Consider the following 26,601-nt stretch of genomic DNA (forward strand, 5'->3'; position numbering starts at 1 on the left):
ATGTGCACAGGATTAGGGCTCAGTCTGTGATCAGGTTCAAGGCTCTAGGATTGGGCTCAGTCTGTGACCAGGTCAGCCTTGGTTTAATACTGGGGACAGAGTGTAGCCTGGGCCCCAGATCAGAGCTCAATCAGTCATCACATAATGACTTTTGTGAGCCAAGATGAACCCCTAGAGGAAGGCTGAAAGGCCATGTTCTTCTGGATTCTGGAACAAGCTCACACCGTTTCCGAGATTTTCCTCTCCCCTCCCCACCACAGTCACCCCAGCACTCTCAGTCCTCCTGAGCTCTCCCTGCCTGGGGGAGAGAAGCCCCTTTCTCTTTCCTCTGCCTGGCCCAGCTCATCCCCTGCTTACTGTCCATGTGGCAGTATATAACACTTTGCCTCTCCCTCTGGCTGGAAAACTGCCCCTGGACATCAGCACCTCCTCACAGAAGCCCCTCTGATGCATGAGGAGGAAGAACACAGGGTCTTTCTTCAGCGGTATATGGAGGTTTAGAAACACTCATCCCCACCCACCAGGGAATAGAGTGGACTTCTCTGTCCTCCTGGACTCTCTCTGACTTCCCTGCTGCATATGCCTGTGCAAAGCATTACACTCAGGGTCTGTCTCTGTGTCTCTGTCGCTCTCTCTCTTTCTTACATACACACACACTGTCTCTCACAAACATACACAGAAGGGATGCCTCTCATAGATAACCTCTTCCATACCTGTGCATATACTCAGGCAGGAATACTTCCATGACACCTCATCTCACCCACCACTTCTCCCCACAATTCCTCCCTGTCACAGCAGCCAAGGACAAAAGGCATATGCGGAAGGGAAGGCATGCCTTCCCCAAATAGACAGGCAGCTTCTCACACATGGGTTTCATGCACACTGACCATTTTCTCCTTTTCACGGGTGCAATTCCATACACAAGGACCTGCACAGACCCATTACAAATGAGATGGTCATAACGGCAACTTGTGGGATACAGTTTCAAAACACAGAGAGGCAGAAGAACACAAAGGCAATTTTACACACAGAGGCATGTAATTCTTCCTGAGCAGCTATGCCAGTCACACAGGCACAAAAGCAGTCATACACCAACCCACCTGCCACCCTGAACATTTTCTGTCTCTATCTCTGTTTCTCGTCTCTCTCTCTCTGTCTCTCTATGCCTCTCTGTCTCTCACTGTCTCTGTCTCTCTTTCTCTTACATACACACATGCACACACACACACACCCGAGGAAAACATCTCATTTGTGAACGTGTCTTACACAACACTCTACCACATGGTAGAATCATCAACAAAACTCGCATTTAATGATGGTGTTGACCTGAGGAATCTTCAGACAGAAGCTTGTGGTCAGAGGGGACCACCAGCAAAGAACTGACTCAGGTCTTGGACCAAGAGTCTCGCAGAGAGAGTCAACCTCCCAGTGGAAGGGAGGCCAACCCCTCCACTGCTTCATGAGAGAAGACTAGAAATTCGCCTGGGGGAAAGAAACACGGTACAAAATACATTCAGAGCCCCGTGGGTGGGCCTGGGGCAGCCCAAGTCCTACAGATGAGGGAATCAGGGAAGGGTGCCACAGGTCTAATCCCTGTGTCCTTCCTTTGCATGGCCAGGTTCCAATGGGCGGAATGTATTAATCATATTCCTCTTACAAAAATATATCTCTTTACACGCACCTTCTCCGTGGTCTCTTTGCTACTTGGGAATGAGCATTTACCTGCACCCCAAGGCTTCAGAGGGACCACTTAGGGAGGCTGCTCCAACAGAATAGCAAAGAGGCTGTGACCTATGGCTTTTTCATCTACACAATGATGGATGGTGCAGGTTTGGACCAGGTGGGAAGCCACTGGTGTCCGGGGTTGGGGAAGAGATGGGACTCCGGACCAACACTTTGTAAGATTGATGCTCTGTGATTCAGGTCCTCAGAAATCCTTTGGTTTGGCATCTCAGCATCAAGAGAGCAGTGTTTGTATAGAAATGACACAATTTCATTCACCCCATTCCTTAACGGGTCCTCAAGGGAAAATGGCCCTGTTGGACTATGATCAAGGGGAGACAGATGGTCTGGGAAGGTAGTGGGGGGTCCATTTTGGGTGTGGTTCCATCTGATTAAGAGCACTCTTGCTGTCTCACCTGGATAGCAAAGTACCCATTTGTAGGGGTCAGAAGGGCAGTGTAAGACCGACTGGAGCCCACCGTGGAGAGATGTGTCACTGGGGCTCTCTCTTAACTCAAATTCTGCACATGGCATGTGGCCATCCTTGTGGGCTCCTTGTTAGTGCCTGAGGTTCCTTGAAGGTGGTATCAGGATCTCAAGGTCACCTCCTGGACACGGCATGGATAGAAAGGGCAGGGTTCATGCCCTGGAGGTGGAAAGGCAAGCAGCTTGTTTCTGAGAAGCAGTGTGGCCTGGGGGGGGGTATCTCATGACACCAATGGCCCCACATGGTGTCTCCAGTTAACCTACCGTGAGCACCGATGCCTCCCCACCCTCCCCAGGATGTCAGAAACCTAAGGCCACGGAGAAACTTCCCAGCAATCTTTCTTTAGAACAGAAGGTGGCCTGAGTTAAACATCAGTGCCAGTGCTTCTTGGGTGGAGATGAGAAAGGGGCTGTGCAAGCTCAGCCCAGAAGGGACAAGCATCTGGGGCCACGTTTTTACAATAGCCCCCTGGGCTCTTGCATCAAGAGCCTCGACAATTGCCACAGGGCATCCAGCAAGTCTCCTTGATATGGATGAGCCCTCCCTCCCACAAGCAGAACTCAGAGTGGTGGGGGCAGGGACACAGGAGACAGAAAAGAGTCCACGTAACTAGAACCCCCCAAACAAGATGCTCCACATTGCCAAGTGGGGAATACGTGAGCAGAGTGGTAGTGCCTGGACAATCTCTTCCCTTGAGCCTCCTCTGTCATGCAGGAAACTCATTGAAGGCAAAGAGTAGCCAAGGGGATTGTCCCCAGACCAAAGAGGACAGATGAGTGAGGGTCACCAGGGGTCTTGAGTCCTCAGGGCCTACATGATCAGGACACCCAGTCTACCCTCCCCCTGTGTGGACCCATCATCTCGGGTAGTAGTCATCGGGGACACCCGTAAGGTTCCGCCCTTTGAGGGCCGTGTCCACCATCTTGATGTAGGCAGAGATGGTCTTCTGCATGTCTGCAGTATACGGGTCATACTCGAGCTTCCGGAGCCCCGAGCGCTTGAAGTTGCCATCCTTCTGGCTCTCCACACAGAGCAACCGGTCCTCCCTGACAGCCACGCCCAGCAGGTTGACCATCCGGCCCAGCTGGACGAAGAGGTCCTGCTTCAGGTCCTCAAAGTGAACCACCAGCACTTTCTTGCCGAACTTGAGCCAGTCCAGTGTGTGAGTGGCCCACCATGGGGCATAGTTCCTCACGAACTCTGGCCACTCTGCAGAGAGAGGAGAGAGGACACAGTCAGAGGGAGGAGGAGGTCAAAAGATCCAGTCAGATGGTGCTGGCAGTGGTTACTGTTACTCACAGCACAACACAGTAACACAATGAACAATTAAGTGTAATAACACAGGCTGAGTGAGGTGGCTCACACCTATAATCCCAGCATTTTGGGAGGCCAAGACTGGAGGATGGCTTGAGGCCAGGAGTTAAAGACCAGTCTGGGCAACATAGCAAGACCCTGTGTCTACAAATAAAATAAAATAAAATAAAATAGCTGGGCATGGTGGTGCGTGCCTGTAGTCCTTGTTACTCAGGAGGCTGACGTGGGAGGATTGTTTGAGCCCAGGAGGTCGAGGCTGCAGTGAGCTATGATGATGCCACGGCACTTCAGCCTGGGTGACAGAGCAAGACCCTGCCTCTAAAAAACAAAAAGAATAACAACTTAGCTCAATTCACTCCTTTTAGAGCTCTAAACACACCCCGATACTTCTCACCTCAATGCTGTTTCTCCCTGGAGTATTCTTGGCCACCACCTTCTCTTTGGGGCTAACAATGTTACTTGTTTGGTGATTACTATATGCCAGGCAAACCCTATATATAAGTATGTGGTACTATAATATAACATACAGCATATTATTATGTTATATATTATTTATGTTAATACGTATTGTTTATTTTAGATGACATACTTATATATTAATAAATATATTAATATAGCTCTTAATTCCACTTAATCTTCACAACAACCTTATGAGGTATCATCATTAGCTCCATTTAACAGAAGAGAAAACTGAGGCACAGAGAGGTTAAGTAATTTGCTCAAGGTCATACAGCTAATAACTGGCAGAGCCAGGATTTGAACCCAAGCAGTCTGGCTTCAAAGTCTTGGCTTTTAAGTACCAAGTTTTTCTGTGTAGTAGTGGTATCTCCTCACAGGATAATAATAGGGTTGTTGTACAAAGTAGAGAAAAACATATAAAGTTTCTAGCATGGTGCATTGGGTTCAGCAGGTGATCAATACATGTTGGCTATTGTTATTACTGATATTGTTCTGTTTTCAGGTCATCTTCTCAGACTCCCTGGGCTCAGGCGGGTGCTTCCTCTGGGTTCTGCAGTTCCCCTCTCCATTCCCCGCAGCCCCCCACAGCACTCATTATGCTGTGCAGAAACCCCCACTTCTGTAGTCTGTCTCCCCACCAGATGGTAAGCTATCTGAGGGCAGGATTTAAGTGGGACTATTTTTATTATCATCTTCACACATTTCTGTCCTACCTTTCTTTATTTTTCAGGGAAGTGTCGTGGTGAAATGAGAGGAGGGATTGTCATGCAAACTGGGAGGGTGCATTTCTGACTTGCAAGACAGGTTACAGAGAACCTGGGAATTCCATGGGGAGAGGCAGTCAGCTCCTGGAGCTGCTGAAACTCCCACGAAGGAGGAGCCGAGGAAAGTGCAGAAGGGGGACCTGGAGGGTGCTGGGAACAGAGAAAAGGAGTCGCAGCCTCAATTCTGATCCCCAGCTGGAGAATCAGAGGGCAGGAGCTCCAAAACCGTGAACGGAGACCTGCTGTTTCTCACAAGGCGAAACACTACCCGGTGCCCGCCAGAGCAGGCAACAGGATAATTCTGTTTATTGAACGAGGGTGGTGAGTTCCCCAGGCTGCACTGGGAAACCCAGCTGGTTCTTAAAAATTAAGTCCTAATCCCTTGCTGGGTGATGGATACCCATTATCTTATTTAATCCTGCTGACTACCCTGAAAGGAAAAGGACTACTGTCCGCTCCTCACCAGGGAGGAAATTGAGGCTCAGAGAGGTGAAGTGACTTGTTCATGGTCACACAGACAGGAAGCACCATTCAGATCAGGCCTGCCTGGTTCCAGGATGGATCTTTCCCAGGCACCAGCAGCCTCAACCCCACTTCTTCCCACTGCCTGTACTCAGCAGGTGCTCAGTGAACGGTTGTTGAACTAAATTGAAACTCGTAACTGCCAAATTGCAGTGTGGCGAAGGCCTCCCTTTCTTTGCAGAACACATCAGAATCTGTGGCAAGAGTCCTTCCCCACCAAGTCCCCCGGAACATCATGGCTGCTTGGGAGATATTTATGCTGCTGACAAGAATATTTTTTATCCTTAAAATAGATTATTTACAATGTATCTGGCTAATTGGGCCCGTACTGTTATAATGAGCTAAGACCAGATGTATCTGAGTGATTAGGAAAAATGTAGCATGTTGTATGCTCTGTTTTCCTTGTTCAGAATTTCCCCACTCCTGCATCACCTCACAGCATCACTGGTGATTCGGAATAGCTGCTACTCTCAGGGGAGACACCCAGGTGATAGAGATGGTGCTCGTCACCCAGCACCCAGCAACAACACAGATCCAAACTTCTAGGCTTGGCCACCTCTCACCATCTCAAGTGGTTGCTGAAAGAGGGCTGCAGGATGGCTCAAGAAAAAGGAAGGAGTTTCTCAGGTAGCTCCAGGTGTCCTAGTCTTGGATGCAGGTGGGATGGAGATGACAGAGTGTCCTTGTTGACTGCAAGCCTCTGTGGGACACCAGCCGCCTCTGTCTGAGGGGCAGGAAGGGAATGTATGTTGCCTGAGCATCTGTTGGTGTTGGGAGCTATGTGGGGCACTCTGCATGCACGATCTCATTCTGTGCTCTGAAGTAGCCTAGAGAGTAGGAATTCTTAATACTGGCTCCATTTTAGACACAGAGAACAGGAGTCTCAGAAGCAGGAATTAACTTGCCCAAGTCCACACAGTGGGCATTGAAGGCAGAGTTCCAACCCACACCTATCCCAGACTGAGCCTAATGGAAAACAGTATGGAGATTTCTCAAAGAACAAAAAATAGAAGTACCATTCAGTTCAGCAATCCTACTACTGGGTCTCTACCCAAAGAGAAAGAAATCATTACATAAAAAGACACCTGCACACATGTTTAGTGCAGCACTATTCATAACAGCAAAGGTATGGAATCGACCTCAGTGTCCATCAGTGGAGGACTGGATAAAGAAAATGTGGTACATATACATGCATGTGCATATGTATACAAAATGTTTATTTTATACATTTATTTATATATGTTAAGAAACCAGGAGGGGCGGAGCAAGATGGCCGAATAGGAACAACTCCAGTCTCCAACGCCCAGCGCGAGCGACACAGAAGACCGGTGATTTCTGCATTTTCAACTGAGGTACTGGGGTCATCTCACTAGGGAGTGCCGGACAATCGGTGCTGGTCAGCTGCTGCAGCCTGACCAGCGAGAGCTGAAGCAGGGCGAGGCATCGCCTCACCTGGAAGCGCAAGGGGGAAGGGGATCCGTTTTCCTAGCCAGGGGAACTGAGACACACAACACCTGGAAAATCGGGTAACTCCCACCCCAATACTGCGCTGTAAGCATACAGGCATTCCAGGAGAATATATCCCACACCTGGCCGGGAGGGTCCCACGCCCACGAAGCCTCCCTCACTGCTAACACAGCAGTCTGCCGCGATCTATCCGCAAGGCAGCAGCGAGGCTGGGGGAGGGGCGCCCGCCATTGCTGAGGCTTAAGTAGGTAAACAAAGCCGCTGGGAAGCTCGAACTGGGTGGAGCTCACAGCAGCTCAAGGAAGCCTGCCTGTCTCTGTAGTCTCCACCTCTGGGGACAGCGCACAGCTGAAGACCAACAGGGGAAGTAGCGGGAGCCGGTGCAGACGCGAACGACTCTGTCTGACAGCTTTGGGGAGAGCCGCGGATCTCCCAACGCGGAGGTTGAGATCTGAGAACGGACAGACTGCCTGCTCAGGTGTGTCCCTGACCCCTGAGTAGCCTAGCTGGGAGAAATCCCCCACTAGGGGCAGTCTGACACCCCACACCTCACAGGGTGGAGTACACCCCTGAGAGGACACTTCCAAAGGAAGAATCAGACAGGTACACTCGCTGTTCAGCAATATTCTATCTTCGGCAACCTCTGCTGCTGATACCCAGGCAAACAGGGTCTGGAGTGGACCTCAAGCAATCTCCAACAGACCAACAGAGAGTCCTTCTGACTGTCAGAAGGAAAACTATCAAACAGGAAGGACACCTATACCAAAACCCCATCAGTTCGTCACCACCATCAAAGACCAGAGACAGATAAAACCACAAAGATGGGGAAGAAGCAGGGCAGAAAAGCTGGAAATTCAAAAAATAAGAGCGCATCTCCCCCTGCAAAGGAGCGCAGCCCATCACCAGCAACGGATCAAAGCTGGTCAGAGAATGACTTGGACGAGAGGAGAGAAGAAGGCTTCAGTCCATCAAACTTATCAGAGCTAAAGGAGGAATTACGTACCCAGCGCAAAGAAACTAAAAATCTTGAGAAAAGAGTGGAAGAATTGACAGCTAGACTCATTAATGCAGAGAAGATCATAAACGAAATGACAGAGATGAAAACCATGACACGAGAAATACGTGACAAATGCACAAGCTTCAGTAACCGACTCGATCAACTGGAAGAAAGAGTATCAGCGATTGAAGATCAAATGAATGAAATGAAGCGAGAAGAGAAACCAAAAGAAAAAAGAAGAAAAAGAAATGAGCAAAGCCTGCAAGAAGTATGGGATTACGTAAAAAGACCAAATCTACGTCTGATTGGGGTGCCTGAAAGTGAGGGGGAAAATGGAACCAAGTTGGAAAACACTCTTCAGGATATCATCCAGGAGAACTTCCCCAATCTAGTAGGGCAGGCCAACATTCAAATTCAGGAAATACAGAGAACGCCACAAAGATACTCCTCCAGAAGAGCAACTCCAAGACACATAATTGCCAGATTCACCAAAGTTGAAATGAAGGAAAAAATCTTAAGGGCAGCCAGAGAGAAAGGTCGGGTCACCCACAAAGGGAAGCCCATCAGACTAACAGCAGATCTCTCGGCAGAAACTCTACAAGCCAGAAGAGAGTGGGGGCCAATATTCAACGTTCTTAAAGAAAAGAATTTTAAACCCAGAATTTCATATCCAGCCAAACTAAGTTTCATAAGTGAAGGAGAAATAAAATCCTTTACAGATAAGCAAATGCTTAGAGATTTTGTCACCACCAGGCCTGCCTTACAAGAGACCCTGAAGGAAGCCCTAAACATGGAAAGGAACAACCGGTACCAGCCATCGCAAAAACTTGGCAAAATGTAAAGACCATCGAGGCTAGGAAGAAACTGCATCAACTAACGAGCAAAATAACCAGTTAATATCATAATGGCAGGATCAAGTTCACACATAACAATATTAACCTTAAATGTTAATGGACTAAATGCTCCAATTAAAAGACACAGACTGGCAAACTGGATAAAGAGTCAAGACCCATCAGTCTGCTGTATTCAGGAGACCCATCTCACATGCAGAGACATACATAGGCTCAAAATAAAGGGATGGAGGAAGATCTACCAAGCAAATGGAGAACAAAAAAAAGCAGGGGTTGCAATCCTAGTCTCTGATAAAACAGACTTTAAACCATCAAAGATCAAAAGAGACAAAGAAGGCCATTACATAATGGTAAAGGGATCAATTCAACAGGAAGAGCTAACTCTCCTAAATATATATGCACCCAATACAGGAGCCCCCAGATTCATAAAGCAAGTCCTTAGAGACTTACAAAGAGACTTAGACTCCCATACAATAATAATGGGGGACTTCAACACTCCGCTGTCAACATTAGACAGATCAACGAGACAGAAAGTTAACAAGGATATCCAGGAATTGAACTCATCTCTGCACCAAGCGGACCTAATAGACATCTATAGAACTCTCCACCCCAAATCAACAGAATATACATTCTTCTCAGCACCACATCGCACTTATTCCAAAATTGACCACATAATTGGAAGTAAAGTACTCCTCAGCAAATGTAAAAGAACAGAAATTATAACAAACTGTCTCTCAGACCACAGTGCAATCAAACTAGAACTCAGGACTAAGAAACTCAATCAAAACCGCTCAACTACATGGAAACTGAACAACCTGCTCCTGAATGACTACTGGGTACATAACGAAATGAAAGCGGAAATAAAGATGTTCTTTGAAACCAATGAGAACAAAGATACAACATACCAGAATCTCTGGGACACATTTAAAGCAGTGTGTAGAGGGAAATTTATAGCACTAAATGCCCACAAGAGAAAGCAGGAAAGATCTAAAATTGACACTCTAACATCACAATTAAAAGAACTAGAGAGGCAAGAGCAATCACATTCAAAAGCTAGCAGAAGGCAAGAAATAACTAAGATCAGAGCAGAACTGAAGGAGATAGAGACACAAAAAACCCTCCAAAAATCAATGAATCCAGGAGTTGGTTTTTTGAAAAGATCAACAAAATTGACAGACCGCTAGCAAGGCTAATAAAGAAAAAAAGAGAGAGGAATCAAATAGATGCAATAAAAAATGATAAAGGGGATATCACCACTGACCCCACAGAAATACAAACTACCATCAGAGAATACTATAAACGCCTCTACGCAAATCAACTAGAAAATCTAGAAGAAATGGATAATTTCCTGGACACTTACACTCTCCCAAGGCTAAACCAGGAAGAAGTTGAATCCCTGAATAGACCAATAGCAGGCTCTGAAATTGAGGCAACAATTAATAGCCTACCCACCAAAAAAAGTCCAGGACCAGATGGATTCACAGCTGAATTCTACCAGAGGTACAAGGAGGAGCTGGTACCATTCCTTCTGAAACTATTCCAATCAATAGAAAAAGAGGGAATCCTCCCTAACTCATTTTATGAGGCCAACATCATCCTGATACCAAAGCCTGGCAGAGACACAACAAAAAAAGAGAATTTTAGACCAATATCCCTGATGAACATTGATGCAAAAATCCTCAATAAAATACTGGCAAACCGGATTCAGCAGCACATCAAAAAGCTTATCCACCATGATCAAGTGGGCTTCATCCCTGGGATGCAAGGCTGGTTCAACATTCGCAAATCAATAAACGTAATCCAGCATATAAACAGAACCAAAGACAAGAACCACATGATTGTCTCAATAGATGCAGAAAAGGCTTTTGACAAAATTCAACAGCCCTTCATGCTAAAAACGCTCAATAAATTCGGTATTGATGGAACGTACCTCAAAATAATAAGAGCTATTTATGACAAACCCACAGCTAATATCATACTGAATGGGCAAAAACTGGAAAAATTCCCTTTGAAAACTGGCACAAGACAGGGATGCCCTCTCTCACCACTCCTATTCAACATAGTGTTGGAAGTTCTGGCTAGGGCAATCAGGCAAGAGAAAGAAATCAAGGGTATCCAGTTAGGAAAAGAAGAAGTCAAATTGTCCCTGTTTGCAGATGACATGATTGTATATTTAGAAAACCCCATCGTCTCAGCCCAAAATCTCCTTAAGCTGATAAGCAACTTCAGCAAAGTCTCAGGATACAAAATTAATGTGCAAAAATCACAAGCATTCTTATACACCAGCAACAGACAAGCAGAGAGCCAAATCAGGAATGAACTTCCATTCACAATTGCTTCAAAGAGAATAAAATACCTAGGAATCCAGCTTACAAGGGATGTCAAGGACCTCTTCAAGGAGAACTACAAACCACTGCTCAGTGAAATCAAAGAGGACACAAACAAATGGAAGAACATACCATGCTCATGGATAGGAAGAATCAATATCGTGAAAATGGCCATACTCCCCAAGGTTATTTATAGATTCAATGCCATCCCCATCAAGCTACCAATGACTTTCTTCACGGAATTGGAAAAAACTGCTTTAAAGTTCATATGGAACCAAAAAAGAGCCCGCATTGCCAAGACAATCCTAAGTCAAAAGGACAAAGCTGGAGGCGTCACGCTACCTGACTTCAAACTATACTACAAGGCTACAGTAACCAAAACAGCATGGTACTGGTACCAAAACAGAGATATAGACCAATGGAACAGAACAGAGTCCTCAGAAATAATACCGCACATCTACAGCCATCTGATCTTTGACAAACCTGAGAGAAACAAGAAATGGGGAAAGGATTCCCTATTTAATAAATGGTGCTGGGAAAATTGGCTAGCCATAAGTAGAAAGCTGAAACTGGATCCTTTCCTTACCCCTTATACGAAGATTAATTCAAGATGGATTAGAGACTTAAATGTTAGACCTAATACCATAAAAACCCTAGAAGAAAATCTAGGTAGTACCATTCAGGACATAGGCATGGGCAAGGACTTCATGTCTAAAACACCAAAAGCAACGGCAGCAAAAGCCATAATTGACAAATGGGATCTAATTAAACTAAAGAGCTTTTGCACAGCAAAAGAAACTACCATCAGAGTGAACAGGCAACCTACAGAATGGGAGAAAATTTTTGCAACCTACTCATCTGACAAAGGGTTAATATCCAGAATCTACAAAGAACTCAAACAAATATACGAGAAAAAAACAAACAACCCCATCAAAAAGTGGGGAAAGGATATGAACAGACATTTCTCAAAAGAAGATATTCATACAGCCAACAGACACATGAAAAAATGCTCATCATCACTCGCCATCAGAGAAATGCAAATCAAAACCACAATGAGATACCATCTCACACCAGTTAGAATGGCAATCATTAAGAAGTCAGGAAACAACAGGTGTTGGAGAGGATGTGGAGAAATAGGAACACTTTTACACTGTTGGTGGGATTGTAAACTAGTTCAACCATTATGGAAAACAGTATGGCAATTCCTCAAGGATCTAGAACTAGATGTACCATATGACCCAGCCATCCCACTACTGGGTATATACCCAAAGGATTATAAATTAGTCTACTACAAAGACACATGTACACGTATGTTTATTGCGGCACTATTCACAATAGCAAAGACTTGGAATCAACCCAAATGTCCATCTGTGACAGACTGGATTAAGAAAATGTGGCACATATACACCATGGAATACTATGCAGCCATAAAAAAGGATGAGTTTGCGTCCTTTGTAGGGACATGGATGCAGCTGGAAACCATCATTCTTAGCAAACTATCACAAGAAGAGAAAACCAAACACCGCATGTTCTCACTCATAGGTGGGAACTGAACAATGAGATCACTTGGACTCGGGAAGGGGAACATCACACACTGGGGTCTATCATGGGGAGGGGGGAGGGGGGAGGAGGGAGGGATTGCATTGGGGAGTTATACATGATATAAATGATGAATTGATGGGTGCTGACGAGTTGATGGGTACAGCACACCAACATGGCATAAGTATACATATGTAACAAACCTGCACGTTATGCACATGTACCCTAGAACTTAAAGTATAATAAAAAAAAAAAAAAAAAAAAAAAAAAAAAAAAAAAAAAAAAAAAAAGAAACCTGCACTTGTACATCCTAAACATATAAAAATAAATAAATTTTTAAAAAGAAAAAATAGAGCACCTGGTCTGATCAGCTCCTGCCCTCTTTTCACTCCAGGACCTGGGAAGCATGACTTCTAGGCTGCCTACTGCTCACTTTACCTTCAGGCTGTTGTCTGAGACCTGGGGTCTGTTTATAGATGATTCTGCAGTCAGACTGCCGGGGTTCAGAACCCAGCTCCTCCCCACACAAGCTATGTGACTTTGGAGACGTTACTCGATCTTCAGCCTCAGTGCACCCACTGCAAAGTGGTGATCTGGATAAGACCTACCTCCTACAGATGCTGTACAAATCGAGCGAAATAAGATTTGCAAAGATCGTGGTACAGCGCCTGGGACAAGCAAGGTGCTCAATAAATATTGGTTAGTGTTATGATTATCATGATGCTATTCGTCCTCCTGTATCTCCTGACTCCCCACATGCTCCATCATTTAGTCCAAACATCCCTCCAAAAGCACAATAGATATCCAAGCTGTTTCAGCAGCAGATGGTTGTCCACCTGGCCCCCTCCTATGGCAATGCTTCCTCTCTTGAAACTGAATTTACTTCGTTGGAAAGAAGAAGAAGAAGAAGAAAAATCAAAAACCAAAGTCCTCGTTTAACTCAGGATTCCTGATCATTGATTGCTGTCTGCAAACTGGGCAATAAAGCCATGGAACATTGGTAATGAGTGCTGGTTCCACCAGAACTGTCATACAGGTGTGCCTGGCAGGGCACAGGCTGGCCAGCCTCCCCTCCATCTTCTTGTTGATGGAAAGAACTGGGGCCTGATTAATAGCTTAACTGTACTTAATTCCCCATGGAATCATTAAACACAGTATCTGTTTCATTAACCAGATCCAGGACAATTCACCTTGTATAATCATATCACATAAAATTTTGCTCTGAACTCACTCTAGGAAGATTGTAAAATTAACTCTACGGAACCCAAAGCAAAGCGGGGTTGGTGGTTCTAGCAGTCTGGACTGAGCGGTAATTGCGAGGGGGACAAGGGCATGGTGGGGTGGACACACTCAAGAGCTAGGTGACCTTGGCTCTTACAGGGTGACCTTCACATACTTTGTCACTGAGGGCATCCAAAAGCGGCAGTTCTCAAACCTTAAAGTGCACATGAAGTGTCTGGAGAAGTCTTGTTAAAATGCGGATTCTGATCCAGGAAGCCTGGGATAGGGCCTGACATTTGGTTGCCTAAAAATCTCCCAGATGATGTCCATGTCGCTGGTCCACAGGCCGCATTTTGAGTAGCAGAGGCTTATAGCAATGGTTCTTAAACTAGGGTGCTCATCGGTATCACCTGGAGGGTTTGTTAAAACATAGACTGCGGCAGGGCGCGGTGGCTCATGCCTGTAATCCCAGCATTTCGGGAGGCCGAGGTGGGTGGATCAAGAGGTCAGGAGATGGAGACCATTCTGCCTAACATGGTGAAACCCTGTCTCTACTAAAAATACAAAAAATTAGCCGGGCGTGGTGGCGGGCGCCTGTAGTCCCAGCTACTTGGGAGGCTGAGGCAGGAGAATGGCGTGAACCCGAGAGGCGGAGCTTGCAGTGAACCGAGATCGCACCTCTGCACTCCAGCCTGGACAACAGAGTGAGACTCTGTCTTAAAACACACACACACACACACACACACACACACACACAGATTGCTGGAGCCCCACTACCAGAATTTCTGATTCAGTGGGTTTTAGGATGGGGCCTAAAAATGAGCATTTCCAACAAGCTCCCAAGGGATGCTGATGCCACTGATTCAGGACCTTAAAGCAAGGGTCTCAAACTCAAGTGTCTCCAGAGGACAGATGGTGAATGCAAAAGGGAAGAATGGGCTGAGTGGAGACTGGGGGTTCTGTTCTTTAAGGTAGGCTCTCTGCCACAGCCCTTGCATACCTGGGTCAGGCCTTGGAGGGGGCACTTGGAGAAGATCCCTTCTCCCGTCTCAGACTCATGTAGGACCCTGGGCTCCCAATATGAGATGAGGGTGGTGGATCCCCCTATCCCATACTCCCTGCAGCCTCTCCATTCAGCCTGTTCTGACTCCTTCCTTAGTGTTGGTTTAGAGCTCCCAGCTGTCTTGAATAAGGAAAAAGAGGAGCGATGGGTGGCTCTTGGGAATTAGGAGACTTGTCTGAACCTAAGATAGTGTTGAGGTTCCTCTTCCTCTGGAAGAGGAAAATATCTGAATGTACCAAAGGGTCAGCAACGTCGCAGGCAGTAGAGCCTGGTGGTTAACATCTCGGTTTGAATCTCAGCTTAGTCAGTACCTACGGTCTTAGCCAAGAGACTTGTCCTTTCCTGGGATGGCTCTCTCACTTGTAAAGTGGGGTGTACTGATGGTCACTGCATTTCGTACCTGCTGTGGTCCCTAGAGAGCTTAGATGGGATATCAAATGTCAAGTGCCCACAAGAGCTTCCCAAGTAAGCCCCTTTTCTGTTCACTTGGGACAGCAGGGTGCCTGGGAGGTGGGAGAACTAGGTCCTAGGGCTAGACCAACCTTGGTGGTCTCTGCTTCTCTCTGGCCTCAGTTTCACTACTACTCAATAGGAATCAGTGGTTCTCAGCCCTCCATGCACATTAGAAGCAGCTGGGGAACTTTAAAAATATTCACACAATGCGGGAGCGGGGTGGGGACAACGCACACTGGGGCCTGTCGGTGGTGGGGAGGGAGAGCATCAGGAAGAATAGCGAATGCATGCTGGGCCTAATATCTAGGGGATGGGTTGATCTGTGCAGCAAACCACCATGGCACACGTTTACCTATGTAACTAAACTGCACATCCTGCAAATGTAACTCAGAACTTAAAATAAAAGTTGAAAAAATATATTGACGTCCAGGCTCCAACCAGTAATAGTCCAGGGTGCAGCCTGGGCACTGGGGTTTTCCCGCTCTCCTCCAGGGACTCTAAGGAGCAACCAGCACAGAGGCCCACTGAGCTCACTGATCTCCTAGGTCTTTTCCAGCTTTGACAAGCAGAGTCTGTGCTCTTGGGACAGGCTACTACCATTTGCACATATGGATATCTCAGCCTGGCGACCAGTGTTTGCTTTTGATTGATTGTTCTACCAATAAATGATTCAGAGGCCTCTCTACCCCTGGGAATAACTGGACAAATGTCACCACCTATCCAAGCTTCCACCCCCTCACTGAAAAGAGGAGTGAGGCAGAGGGAGGAACAGACAAACCGCCTTGAGTGAATTGGGACCCAAGGGGCAGGCCCAAGGGTTTTAATCAGCAAAGTCAGTGTTGAGGGTGTTACCTGCGAGTTGCTGAGTTACATCATCCTGCCCTGCTCTGTTCCTCTCTGGGGAGCGGCTGGAGTACTGGAGCAGCCTGGTTCCTGGAGGCTGGATGAGCTGGGGACAACTCACATTTGCAGAGCGCCTGCTGTGTGTCGGGGGCTCTGGACTGGGTGATTCAAAGCCACCAATGGTTCATCTAATGCATTATCACAGTGCAATGCTGAAGAGCGTGGCCTCTGGAGCAAGATTCCCTGGGTTCAAATCCCAGCTCTACCACTTTATGGAAAAACTCCTCCCAACCCCAGCTTTATTAAGGTCTAATTAATATACATAATACTGCACATAATATATACAATTTAGCGACTTCGGTTATGTGGATACACTCATGTTACCATCACCATAATCCGTCTAATATATATTTCCATCACTTCTGGAAGTTTCCTTTAGTCTATTTTCTTTGTTCATTTTTGTGTATAGTGAAAAACACTTAACAAGAGATCTACCCTCTTACCAAAATCTTAAGTAAAGAATACCTTCTTGTTAACTGAAGGCACTATGTTGTATAGCAGAACGGTGGAACTTACTCATCTTGTATAACTGTAACTTCCTACTCATTGAACAACAACCCCCTCTATCCCCCTTACCCTGGAAAAGCTCCTTAACCTCCCTGAACCTAGGTTATCCCGTCTATAAAATGGGACAATTACAGCGAGGATTTAAGAAGTTAGCCTTTTCCAAAGCCTTCAGGAGATGTGACTTTTGTTATGGTGGTGGACATCATCCTATAATGGATATGGGACTTTGAGGCTGAGATGGGTTAAGAATACTCAAGATGGCAGAAGTTGGGTCTGACTTCAAAGCTCTGGCTACTGCCCTGGGTGGCTGCTCTGCATGGAAATGTTGATCCACACAGCCCTCTGTCACCTAGTAAGTGCCAGAACTGAGTCTCAAACCCAGGTCATCTTAGTAAGTTCCATGCTTGGGGCTCAACACTGTCATTTCCCAGCTGTGTGATGTGGGGCAAGTCACTTAACCTCTCTGAGTCTCGCCACCCAGAGTTGGGAGTGTTCATTGAAATGATGCCCTGTACCTGTGCTCCTAGGACCTCATGGCAACACAGCCATTGACCTGGGGCTGGATTCAGGTGTCCTGACTTCCAGGGTGGGGCTCTTTAACCTGCTTCCATCAATCCCACATCAATTTCAAGAGCATCTCCAACACCATGAAAGTCACACCTACTGAGTGTTTGTAAAATTCTTAAAGCCTCACTGTTTTACAATCTTCACCTTATAGATGGGGCCATCTAAGTTCAGGGAGGTTAATGAGCCCTTCTGGGAGGTGGTAGAGCTGAGATCTGAACCCAAAGTCTTTCTCCTGAGCCCATGATTTTAATCCCCTGTGCGATGCAGCATCCCAGCTCACAGAAGGTGATGCTTGTGGGTGGTGGGGTGTTGTGGGAGGCACCTACTCTACTGGAAGGAGGGACTGGAGCATGACACATGCCCTCCAGGATGCCCTCCGGGGTTTCTCGCATGAGGCATCGTCTCCTGCTGGCCACGCTGGTCCGGAGCGCGGGACCTTCCCACGGCCCCCTGCAGCTCAGGGCCCCTCCCCTCCCCCTCCTCTCCCCTCTCCTCCCCTCCTCTCCCCTCCTCTCCTCTCCCGAACGGTACCTTTGCCCTTCCAGTGGGCATGCGCAGCAAAGCCTATGTGGCCGCCGTATTTGCGGTTGAACTCAGCCATGAGGGCCTTGTAGGGGTTGCGGATGAGCAGGATGGCGGCGTCGAAGGCCTCGATCTCTTTCTGGCCGCTTTCGTGCGTCTTGATGCAAATGGTCCGTCCGCTGCGCCAGTGGTCCCGCTCACCTTTAAACCCTTCCCGCAGCCAGAGGTGAGGAACAGGACCGGTGAGCCGGGGAAGCAAGAAGCCCACCCTGCTCCCTTCTGGGCCACTTCAGGAATCCTCATGCATTTGTTCACTCAGTCATTCGCATATTTATCGAGCACCTACTATGTGCCAGACACTGTGCTAGGACTCCCGGATTAAAATGACTTACAAAAACATTCACGGGTCTTCAAAAATATTCACGGGTCTTCCTGTTTTTGAGAGTTAGATTATTCCACAAATAAGTGTAAAACCACTGCCCTGGTGAGTGTTACAAAAGGGGAGTATTAATGCTTGGGTGCTGGCTAGGCACAGTGACTCATGCCTGTAATCCCAGCACTTTGGGAGGCCAAGGTGGGAGGATAGTATGCTCCCAGGAGTTCGAAACCAGCCTGGGCAACATAGTGAGACGCCATTCTCTACAATAAAAATTAAAAAAAAATTTAGCTAGGCATGGTGGCGTGCACCTGTAGTCCAAGCCACTTGGGGGACTGAGGCGGGAGGATTGCTTGAGCTAGACGGTTGAGGCTGCAGTGAGTGATGATCATGCCACTGCACTTCAGCCTGGATGACAGAGTAAGACCCTGTCTCTTGACAAAAAAAGAAAAGAGGAGAAAAAGCTTGGGTGCTGCGAGAGGGGCCAGACAGTGATGTACTGGGTGATCCTCTTTGTGGGGAGTCAGCGTCCCTACCCCACTGATGATGGGCATGGCCGTATGACTTCCTGTGGCCCATAGAATGAGGGTGGAAGTAGGTCTTCAGCACAGTCTCAAGATACATCATATGTTTCTGCTTACTTTCCATGAGGCAGCTCCGCTATCACCATGAAAGGACATGCCCTGGGGATGAGGGGTGGGGGATTGGTCCCAGATGATGACAGACACATAGAATAGACATGGTCCCAACCTGCCCCCTGGAGATGGGCAGCCCAGTTAGCTCAACCAAAATCATTGACCTAGTCAAGCGGCATACAAAAAGTTTTTCTGGGGGAAGAGATGCATAAGCATAGAACTGAAAAATTAGGAGAAACTTACTAGCTCAAGAGAGCTGGGAAGGGAGGGCCAGGGGCTGGGAAAAGCAGGTGCAAAGGGCCTGTGGTGGTTGGGAAGAAATTTGTCACATACGAGTGACTGCAGAGGGAATGCAGGTAGCAAGAGGGGAGCATGGGGCTGGAGAGGGTTATGGGGTCTGTGATGAAGAGGCCAGCACTAGACCAAAAGACTGGGGAACCCTTAAGAGGATTTAAGCAAAAAGGAGGGGAATGATCAGGTTTTCCTTTCAAAAGCTGAGGAGCTGAGAGAAGTTCTGTGCAGCTGGAGACTAGTCTAAGTCCTTTACATATATTAAGCAATTCAATCCTCTCAACAATTCTACAAGGAATTTTACAGATGAGGTAACTGAGGCAGAGATGTCCAATAACTCGCCCAGTTACAGAGCTATGGAAGAGGCAGAACCGAGATATAAACCTGGGCCATCCAGGCTCCCAGCACACATGTGTCCTTCACCCTCTAAGTGCCCCTTAACTCATGCAAGCTAAGGCATTTGGATACGATATTAAGGCCAGGTAGAAATGTTATTGTACTAGACCTTCAAGATACTGCCTGTGTTTGCAACCCAATGAGTCATTCTGAATATCATGTCACCTCTCTGGGCCTCAGTTTTCCTCATCTGTAAAATGGGTCCATGCACTTTCTCCCTCACAGGGCCATTGTGAGAAATCAATGAGGCCCACAGTAACACTTCAATACATGGCAGCTAATGCAGAATAAGACTTAGGGTGAAATCATGGACTGAGAAGTCGCCCCGTATCATCAAACCTTGGAGTATCATTTCTTGCCTCCCTGTTGTGCTCTGGCTTTTAAGATGGATGGAGGTGAAGACTGGCTTGATATCTGCTCCTGTTCCTGGAGACCGGGGTCCAGAGAGGTGCAGCCTCCCACACATGGCCGCTAAGCAGAATAGCCAAGAATGGAATGTGATTTTTTCAATCAGGTTCCATTCTGGGACTTGCTAAGTTAAGTTGCCTGGGATAAGCCTAGCCTTACATATTAGCACTGGCCCGTGCCCATGAGAAAATATTAACCCACAGCCTTTGAGGTCGATGGGAAGCACAGTGTCATGGAAAAAATCTCCTCTAGAGGAGAATGAGGAATAGGATGTGGGAGCTTGAGAGAGAGAGCTTTGGACATAAACGTTTACGCAAGGCAACACTGGATATAATTTCATGTCATGTGTTCTGGTAGAGCTCTGCATGACATGGACAAAGGGCTTTCCATCCATGGTTTCATTTTATCTTTACGAAAATCTATTTTACTACGAGCACAGCAATGGAAAACACAGGCAGGGGGTATACCAGAGCTCACACAGATTCTCAATGAGGAAAAATAAATTGCCAGAAACATGAAAGGATGGTCAAACTATTTTCAATCAGCTCCATGCATTGGGACACCCAAGTTACAACATTTCTATTTGTTCATGATGGGGTCAACTCAGCACAGTATTTATCAAGATTAAAAACAAAAACAAAAAAACCTAGAAAAGCTATAAAGATTGGGAAAGATCTGTTTCATATTCCAGATTCTGGTTGCCTGAGGAGTTTATCTATAGGAGTATTGCAAATGTAGAGAAAATTCCATTTAGCAGAATATCTCCCAGAGTGGGAAGAGTACTATGTCTGGAAAGGAACTTTTGAGAAGGCACGTAGAATAGGTTTGCCTGAAGAACAACAGATAGTTGCTCAATTGTCTTCTAAAGAGGGCCTGTCTAGATAACTGCAAGGGAATAATGGATGCAAGCTTTGAGCCAGAGCGGAATTGCTGAACTCCACCACCAGGGTGTCTCCCTCTGCACTGTCATTGACATCCAGGATCCAGCATCTCCATGACATAAACATTATATATTTAAATCCTATCTTTTAAGAGTCACCAAAATATCAGCTTATTTTGGGCACCCATGTGACCCTCAAACTCTAAGGAGCTGCCCAACTGTCCCAGGATTTGGGGAAACAACCTTGTTTAGGGCCACAGAGAGAACAAGACATGTTTTTTCCTGTCTGTCTTCCAAACCTCTGTTACTATAGTTGCTTGTGCATTTTTCAGTTAGGGGAGCTAAGGTAAAGAGAAGGGAAGTGGCAGAGACTGCACATCTCTGCATGCCCTAGAGTTTACTGGGACTGGAAAGTCTCATCTTGGCTCCAGGCATGGACACCCCTGAAGGCTGGTGGTTCTCCAGGACAGTGGTATTTGTTTTGAGGACAAGGAAATCCTCAGAAATTGTTGTCCTGCATCAGCTGGGCTGAGAGGCTGCCAACTCTGTGGGTTGATGTACCAGTCTGAGAATATCATCCTGCCCTTCCCTCTTATGTCTCCCCTCCTTCAGAAGTCAGGGCTCTGGCTCCTCACATACCACAGAGCTTGAGCCTGCATTAAGGCAATGAGGTCTCTGAGATGGGGAGAGGTAGGGAGAGGGGGGATGAAGCCCAGGGAAAGGAGACAGTAAGAGAGAAAGACACAGTTACCTGGAGACAGGGAGGACTAAGACAAAGTGAGGGAGAAGGCAGGAGTTGGGGGAGATAAACAGACACAGAAATAAAATGAGACAGAAGCAGATAAGGGGAGATAGACACCTAGAGAGAGAACAACAGAGAGAGAGAAAAGAAGAGAGAAGGACAGAGAGGCAGAGGCACATACTGGGCAGAGGTAGACATGCAGAGAAAGGACAACTGAGAGAGAGAGAGAGAGAGAGAGAGAGAGAGAGAGAGAGAGAGAGAGAGAGAGAGAGATTGAGCGCCAGATGGCAGATGGATACAGAGACAGAGAAAACCATGCTTTGCAAATGGCAGTTGCACCCAGTGAGGGAAAGGGAAGAAAGACCCAAGTGGGACAGACACTTGGATTCTGGGAGGGAAAGGTCCCTACATTTCTTCATTCATTCACTCATTCATTCCCTCCCTCCCTCCCTCACCAGCTCATTGGTGAAGTGGAACCTTTGCCAGACTGAGGGAAGAGCAGGTTGCAGAAAATGTGCAGGAAAGAGAGAAAATGTTGGGCAGCCCATCAGGCCTAGGAGGGTCCCGGGAGACCACCCATCTGACACATGCTTCTTACAGAGGAGGAAACTGAGGTCTTGAGGGAAGGGAAACGTGTGTCCAGCCATTCAGCAAATTGGTAGCAGAAGAAAAGAAACTCTAAAGGACTTAGATAAATCAGCAAGAGTTGCTAGGGGATCAGCTCATTGTACAGATGCTACCCCTCCAGACCCACCCACCGAGGCCCCCAAGTTACCGTCTTCTCTTCTAATCAGTGACCTCCTAAATGTCCCACCCACTGTCCCCTTCGCCCCAGCACTGTCACTCCCCTGGATAATCCTGCAGCCTGATAAATACCTCCCAGTCCAAATCTGTGGCCAGAAGACTATTTCCAACACATGAGTCTCAGCACATCATGTCTCTGCTGAAAACCCCACAATATCCCACCCCATTCCCATGCCCATAGCCCTCAGGACAATGGTCACAGCTCTCAGAAGGGCATTCTAGGGGCTTTGCCAAATCCTATTCTGGATGTTCCTTCTACCTTACACCGCAGCCCCACTACCTCCCTTTTCACCATCTAACAGCATGGGACTATTTTTATTCACCCATCACATTGTGCCACTCTCCTCCTTGTCTCTGTGCATGCCATGGCCTCTGCCTGGGACACCCTCCTTTCCCTCCTTCTGAGTAAGTCCTATCCATTTTCTGCACGCATACCTCAAGACTGAGTTAGAAAAAGTATAAAGTGCCCGTCACAGTGCTGGGCCCATTGTAGATATTAAATAAGGGCCCACGATGATTAGAATTATTAACAGCGATGTGAATATATTCCTAATAATAAGGGCTATGATGAAGGAATGTCTGGGGTACAAGAAGGGTAAAGGATGACCTGTTAAGTCTGCCAGAGACACAGCAATGGGGAATTTGACCTGCAGCCTCAGGAGATGGTTTCCAGGCCAAATAAGCAAGAAATAAGGGTGGGAGCAGTGGGGATTGACGTCCCAGAGATAGCACGTGCAAATCTCCAGTGCATTCTCGAACTACAAAGAGCTCATTATACCTGGGGTCTGAAAAGGGCTGCAGAACTTTGCCCCAGTGTGGCAAATGTAGCAAAGGATTTCATGAAGTTAAGCATTTTTCAGCTGCAAGGTGATGTGGGGAGAGACTGGGCAGGGTTAGCTAGATTGACTGATGCTGTTGGGGGGCAAGCGGCTCTTCATTTTGTCTGCACCCCACTGCCAACTCCAAGCTCCCAGGGAGAGTTCAATGTTAACTGCAAGGGCTCAGGCTGCAGGAAGGATTTTAAAGCTCCTAATGAAAAGGCAACTACATTCAAAGCCTCAGCTGCCTGTGACCAGCCCACAACCCCCTGCCTGTCTCAGTACGAATGAAGGAAACATCCAGTAACTAGACACAGCTTGAGACAGGGAATTGCCACAGGGGGGTTATGTTTTCTTCTTCTTTTTTTTTAAATCAAGTTAAACTTTTAGTAGGTGTCTCACTCCATTAATGACCCATTAATATTGCCCACACTAAAGCATTAGCAAACACAGGGACAAAAATGAATTTTTGGAATGTTTTGGGTCTGGAAGTAAGAATGCTGGGTTCTTCGTCTAGGGCCAGGGGTCTTGGCTCTGGTTTTGCAGTGGAATCCCCTGGGAACTTATAGAAAACACCCATGCCTGGGCCCACTCCTGAGAGTCTGATGGAAATGGTCTGAGATGCAGCCTGGGTGTCAAGACTTTAAAAGCTCCCTGGGCAATGATAATGTGTAGTCAGAGACCAACTCCCTTTGCCTTTGACTTAAGTAAATGACTGTCCTGGTTACATAGCATTTAAAAAATGTCTGTTTTACACCACAGGCTCACACATATTATTTCACAAACATTATCTTGTTATATTTTTTGGAAAATCTCTGAGTTCAGTACTGACATCCCCCTATTACAGATTAGGAAATGAAAGCTCAGAGAGGTGAAGAACTTTGCACAAGTTCTCATAGCTGATAAGTATCAGAGTGAACTTTCAGATTGAAAATCAGATCTCCTGACTCTGTCTTAAGATTCCATTTCTTCTTCTTCTCTGAAGTTAGGAGGTTGAGTTAGATCAGATGGCGAAGACTTGGTGTGTAGGCCACCATTCCCCATTCTCCACTTTCAACAGGCATCACTAATAGATTAAGGCACTTTGTTTCAGAGAGAGAATAGAACCTTCTTAACACATCATCCTTAAGCAAAAATTCATTGGAATCAACACTAGATGAAACCAGTTTTGATCCCTGAACTAAATCATCCTGAGGGACCCCTTCTGTTTGTGACATTCTGGGATTGCATGAGTAGGGTTGCTGCCACAGCCAGGAGCGTGAGAATGTTGGCCAGCCATGGCATCCTTTCTGAACCTGCATTCCACAGCCACTGCTCCAGGACAAGCCAGAGAGATTCTGGAATATCCCAGTGCTCTTCCCAGCAGCTCCCACAAAGGCAGCACAGCACAGGGGTTAAGATCATAGGGATGGCTGACAGCCAGCCCTGGGTTCAAATCCTGATATAAGCATGCAATACCCTCAGCATGGAGCTTCATATGTAATAGGTGCTTAATAAACAATCACTCAGGCCCAAACTGGAAATTAATAAATATATAAAAAGCTGGGATTCTTAAGCAGATTCGCCTGCCTGACCCGCTGCCAACTCCAACCATCAGCCTGTCTCTCTTCACCCTTTTTGCCTTTTCTTGCCCAGTCTCTGCCTGCCTCCTGTGTCTCGCCCTGAGAAAGACATGCCCCCTGGCTCTCCCTGAGCTAGGGTTCAGGGATGACTCTTTATTGGCACCAAGCTGTGTCTGGCTAGTGCCTGGCACCCAGACAAGAGTACCCAGAGCCAACTTTTATTGACGACGTTGAATGTGGCCCAACACAAATTCGCAAGCTTTCTTAAAACATTATTAGATTTTTTTGTTATTTTTATTTTATTTTTAGCTCATCAGCTATCATGAGTGTCAGTGTATTTTATGTGTGATCCAAGACAATTTTTCTTCTTCCAGTGTGGCCCAGGGAAGACAAAAAACGGGACACCTCTGCTTTGAAACAACCTCATGAGGTACGTAATCTCATTTCTAATTTGTGCATGAGGACACAGGATCAGAGAGGTACAGTAAATTGCCTAAAGTCACACAGCCAGGAAACGGTCTTCAGCTGTTTTGCAGATGCAAAGACCATGTCCAAGGTCTGCTCCACATGTAGATGCAAAGCCTCCCAGAAGAGGAGGCCTTGCTTCCCTGATGTCTCCCACCTTGCCCAGGAGAGGGCTTCATGCCCGAGGGGCATTTCATCCATGATTTCTTGTTCCTCAGTAAGAAACCCAGGAATTTCTCACCTGTGTGATAGAGTAATAAAGATGTGGGCTTTGAAACTGGGAAATACTAGAATGCAATCCCCAATCAGCTTGTTGAAAAAACAAAAACAAAAACATTGTGTGACTTTGGGCAAGTTATTTCTCCTTTCCAAGCCTCAGTTTTCATTTCTGGGAAAGAACATCATCCTCCTACCTCACAAGGTTTCTATGCAGGGTTAAATAAGAATACGGCACCTGGCCACCTACTAGGTGCCAAGAGAACATCTTTGGCAATCTGAACCTATATGAGGCGCCTCACACACAGTTGGTGCTCCACAAATGCATGTTGGGACACCTAACTTAGGAAGTGCATCCAGAACATTCCAGTGCTCAGTAAACATCTGTGAATGGAATGAAAATAGAGCACCCTGCATAGCGAATATTGTCGACTTAAATGTGGAGAGGACACCTGGTGAATAGTAGGTGCTCAATAAATGTCCCCAAAGTGAACTTAGTTCTTGTACCTCTATTACATCAAAGAGTTGCTGCAGTAAATATCTGTAATGAGGTACCAGGGCACAGTAGGTGTTTGAGAAATGTTTGTGGTAACCTAAATGGAGGAAAGGTAGCAGGCATAGGATAGGTACTTGATAAATGTCAGTTATTGAATGGATGCTAGCGGAGTATCCAGGACGTGACTCAAGAAATGTCTGTGGGGCATAAAGGAAGTAGGGGGGTACCAAGCATGCAGTGAGTCTCAATAAGTGTGCCTGGGAGAGGTGAGTGGCATGCAGTAGGTACTCAAGGAGTATTCCCATATCCTCCAAGGGGGGACCTTCCTAAGCCCAGGGAACCTCCTGCCCTGCCCTCCCTGCCATCTCCTCACCTTTGTTGTAGAGGGAGCCATCGAAGTAGTAGCTGCCAGTGTAGAAGCCCGTGGCCAGCTCAATGAGGTGGCGAGCCCACGTGTTGCCGGCACCTGGAAAGCTGGCCAAAGCAATGAGTTGCTTGGACTTGCCCGGCAGGAACCTTCTGTCCATGCAACGGTTGTCTGAAAAGGGTGGAGCATGGACAGAGGTCAAAACCAGGGGCAGATGGAGCCTGTCTGAAAGGGACCAGGGTATGAGCCCCACGCCTGCCACTTCTCAGCCAGGTGATCAAGGGCACAGGATACTTGCATGGGTCATGGGAAAGCTTCGTTGGGCCTCGGTTTTCCCATCTGTAAAATGAGGGAGATGGTTCCTCCCTCGTAGGGTTGAGGTGAGTGTTAAATGGGATAATAATGGAAAGGGACAAGCACAGTGGTTAGCTCATAGTAGTGATCCAATAGAAGTCAGCTG

At 46.8% G+C, this 26,601-nt stretch overlaps 1 protein-coding gene across 2 annotated transcripts in view; it reads right to left on the bottom strand.

The window, feature by feature from the left end:
- Positions 1-871: 871 nt before the first annotated feature.
- WSCD2 (WSC domain containing 2) overlaps positions 872-26,601 on the bottom strand; it is a 131,860-nt gene continuing 106,130 nt past the window's right edge. The window contains exons 8-10 of one of the 2 annotated variants that reach the window (XM_010360633.2): positions 26,148-26,312; positions 17,695-17,895; positions 872-3,418 (exon numbers count right to left, since the gene is read on the bottom strand). In XM_010360633.2, coding sequence (XP_010358935.1) covers positions 3,066-3,418; positions 17,695-17,895; positions 26,148-26,312 — 719 coding nt within the window. In that variant the 3' untranslated portion in view covers positions 872-3,065. The remainder of the gene's footprint in view (positions 3,419-17,694; positions 17,896-26,147; positions 26,313-26,601) is intronic. The other variant, XM_010360627.2, reaches the window with a different exon arrangement.

Source organism: Rhinopithecus roxellana, chromosome 10 (assembly GCF_007565055.1).
Source record: "Rhinopithecus roxellana isolate Shanxi Qingling chromosome 10, ASM756505v1, whole genome shotgun sequence".
In the NCBI taxonomy this organism is placed as follows: Eukaryota; Metazoa; Chordata; class Mammalia; order Primates; family Cercopithecidae; genus Rhinopithecus; species Rhinopithecus roxellana.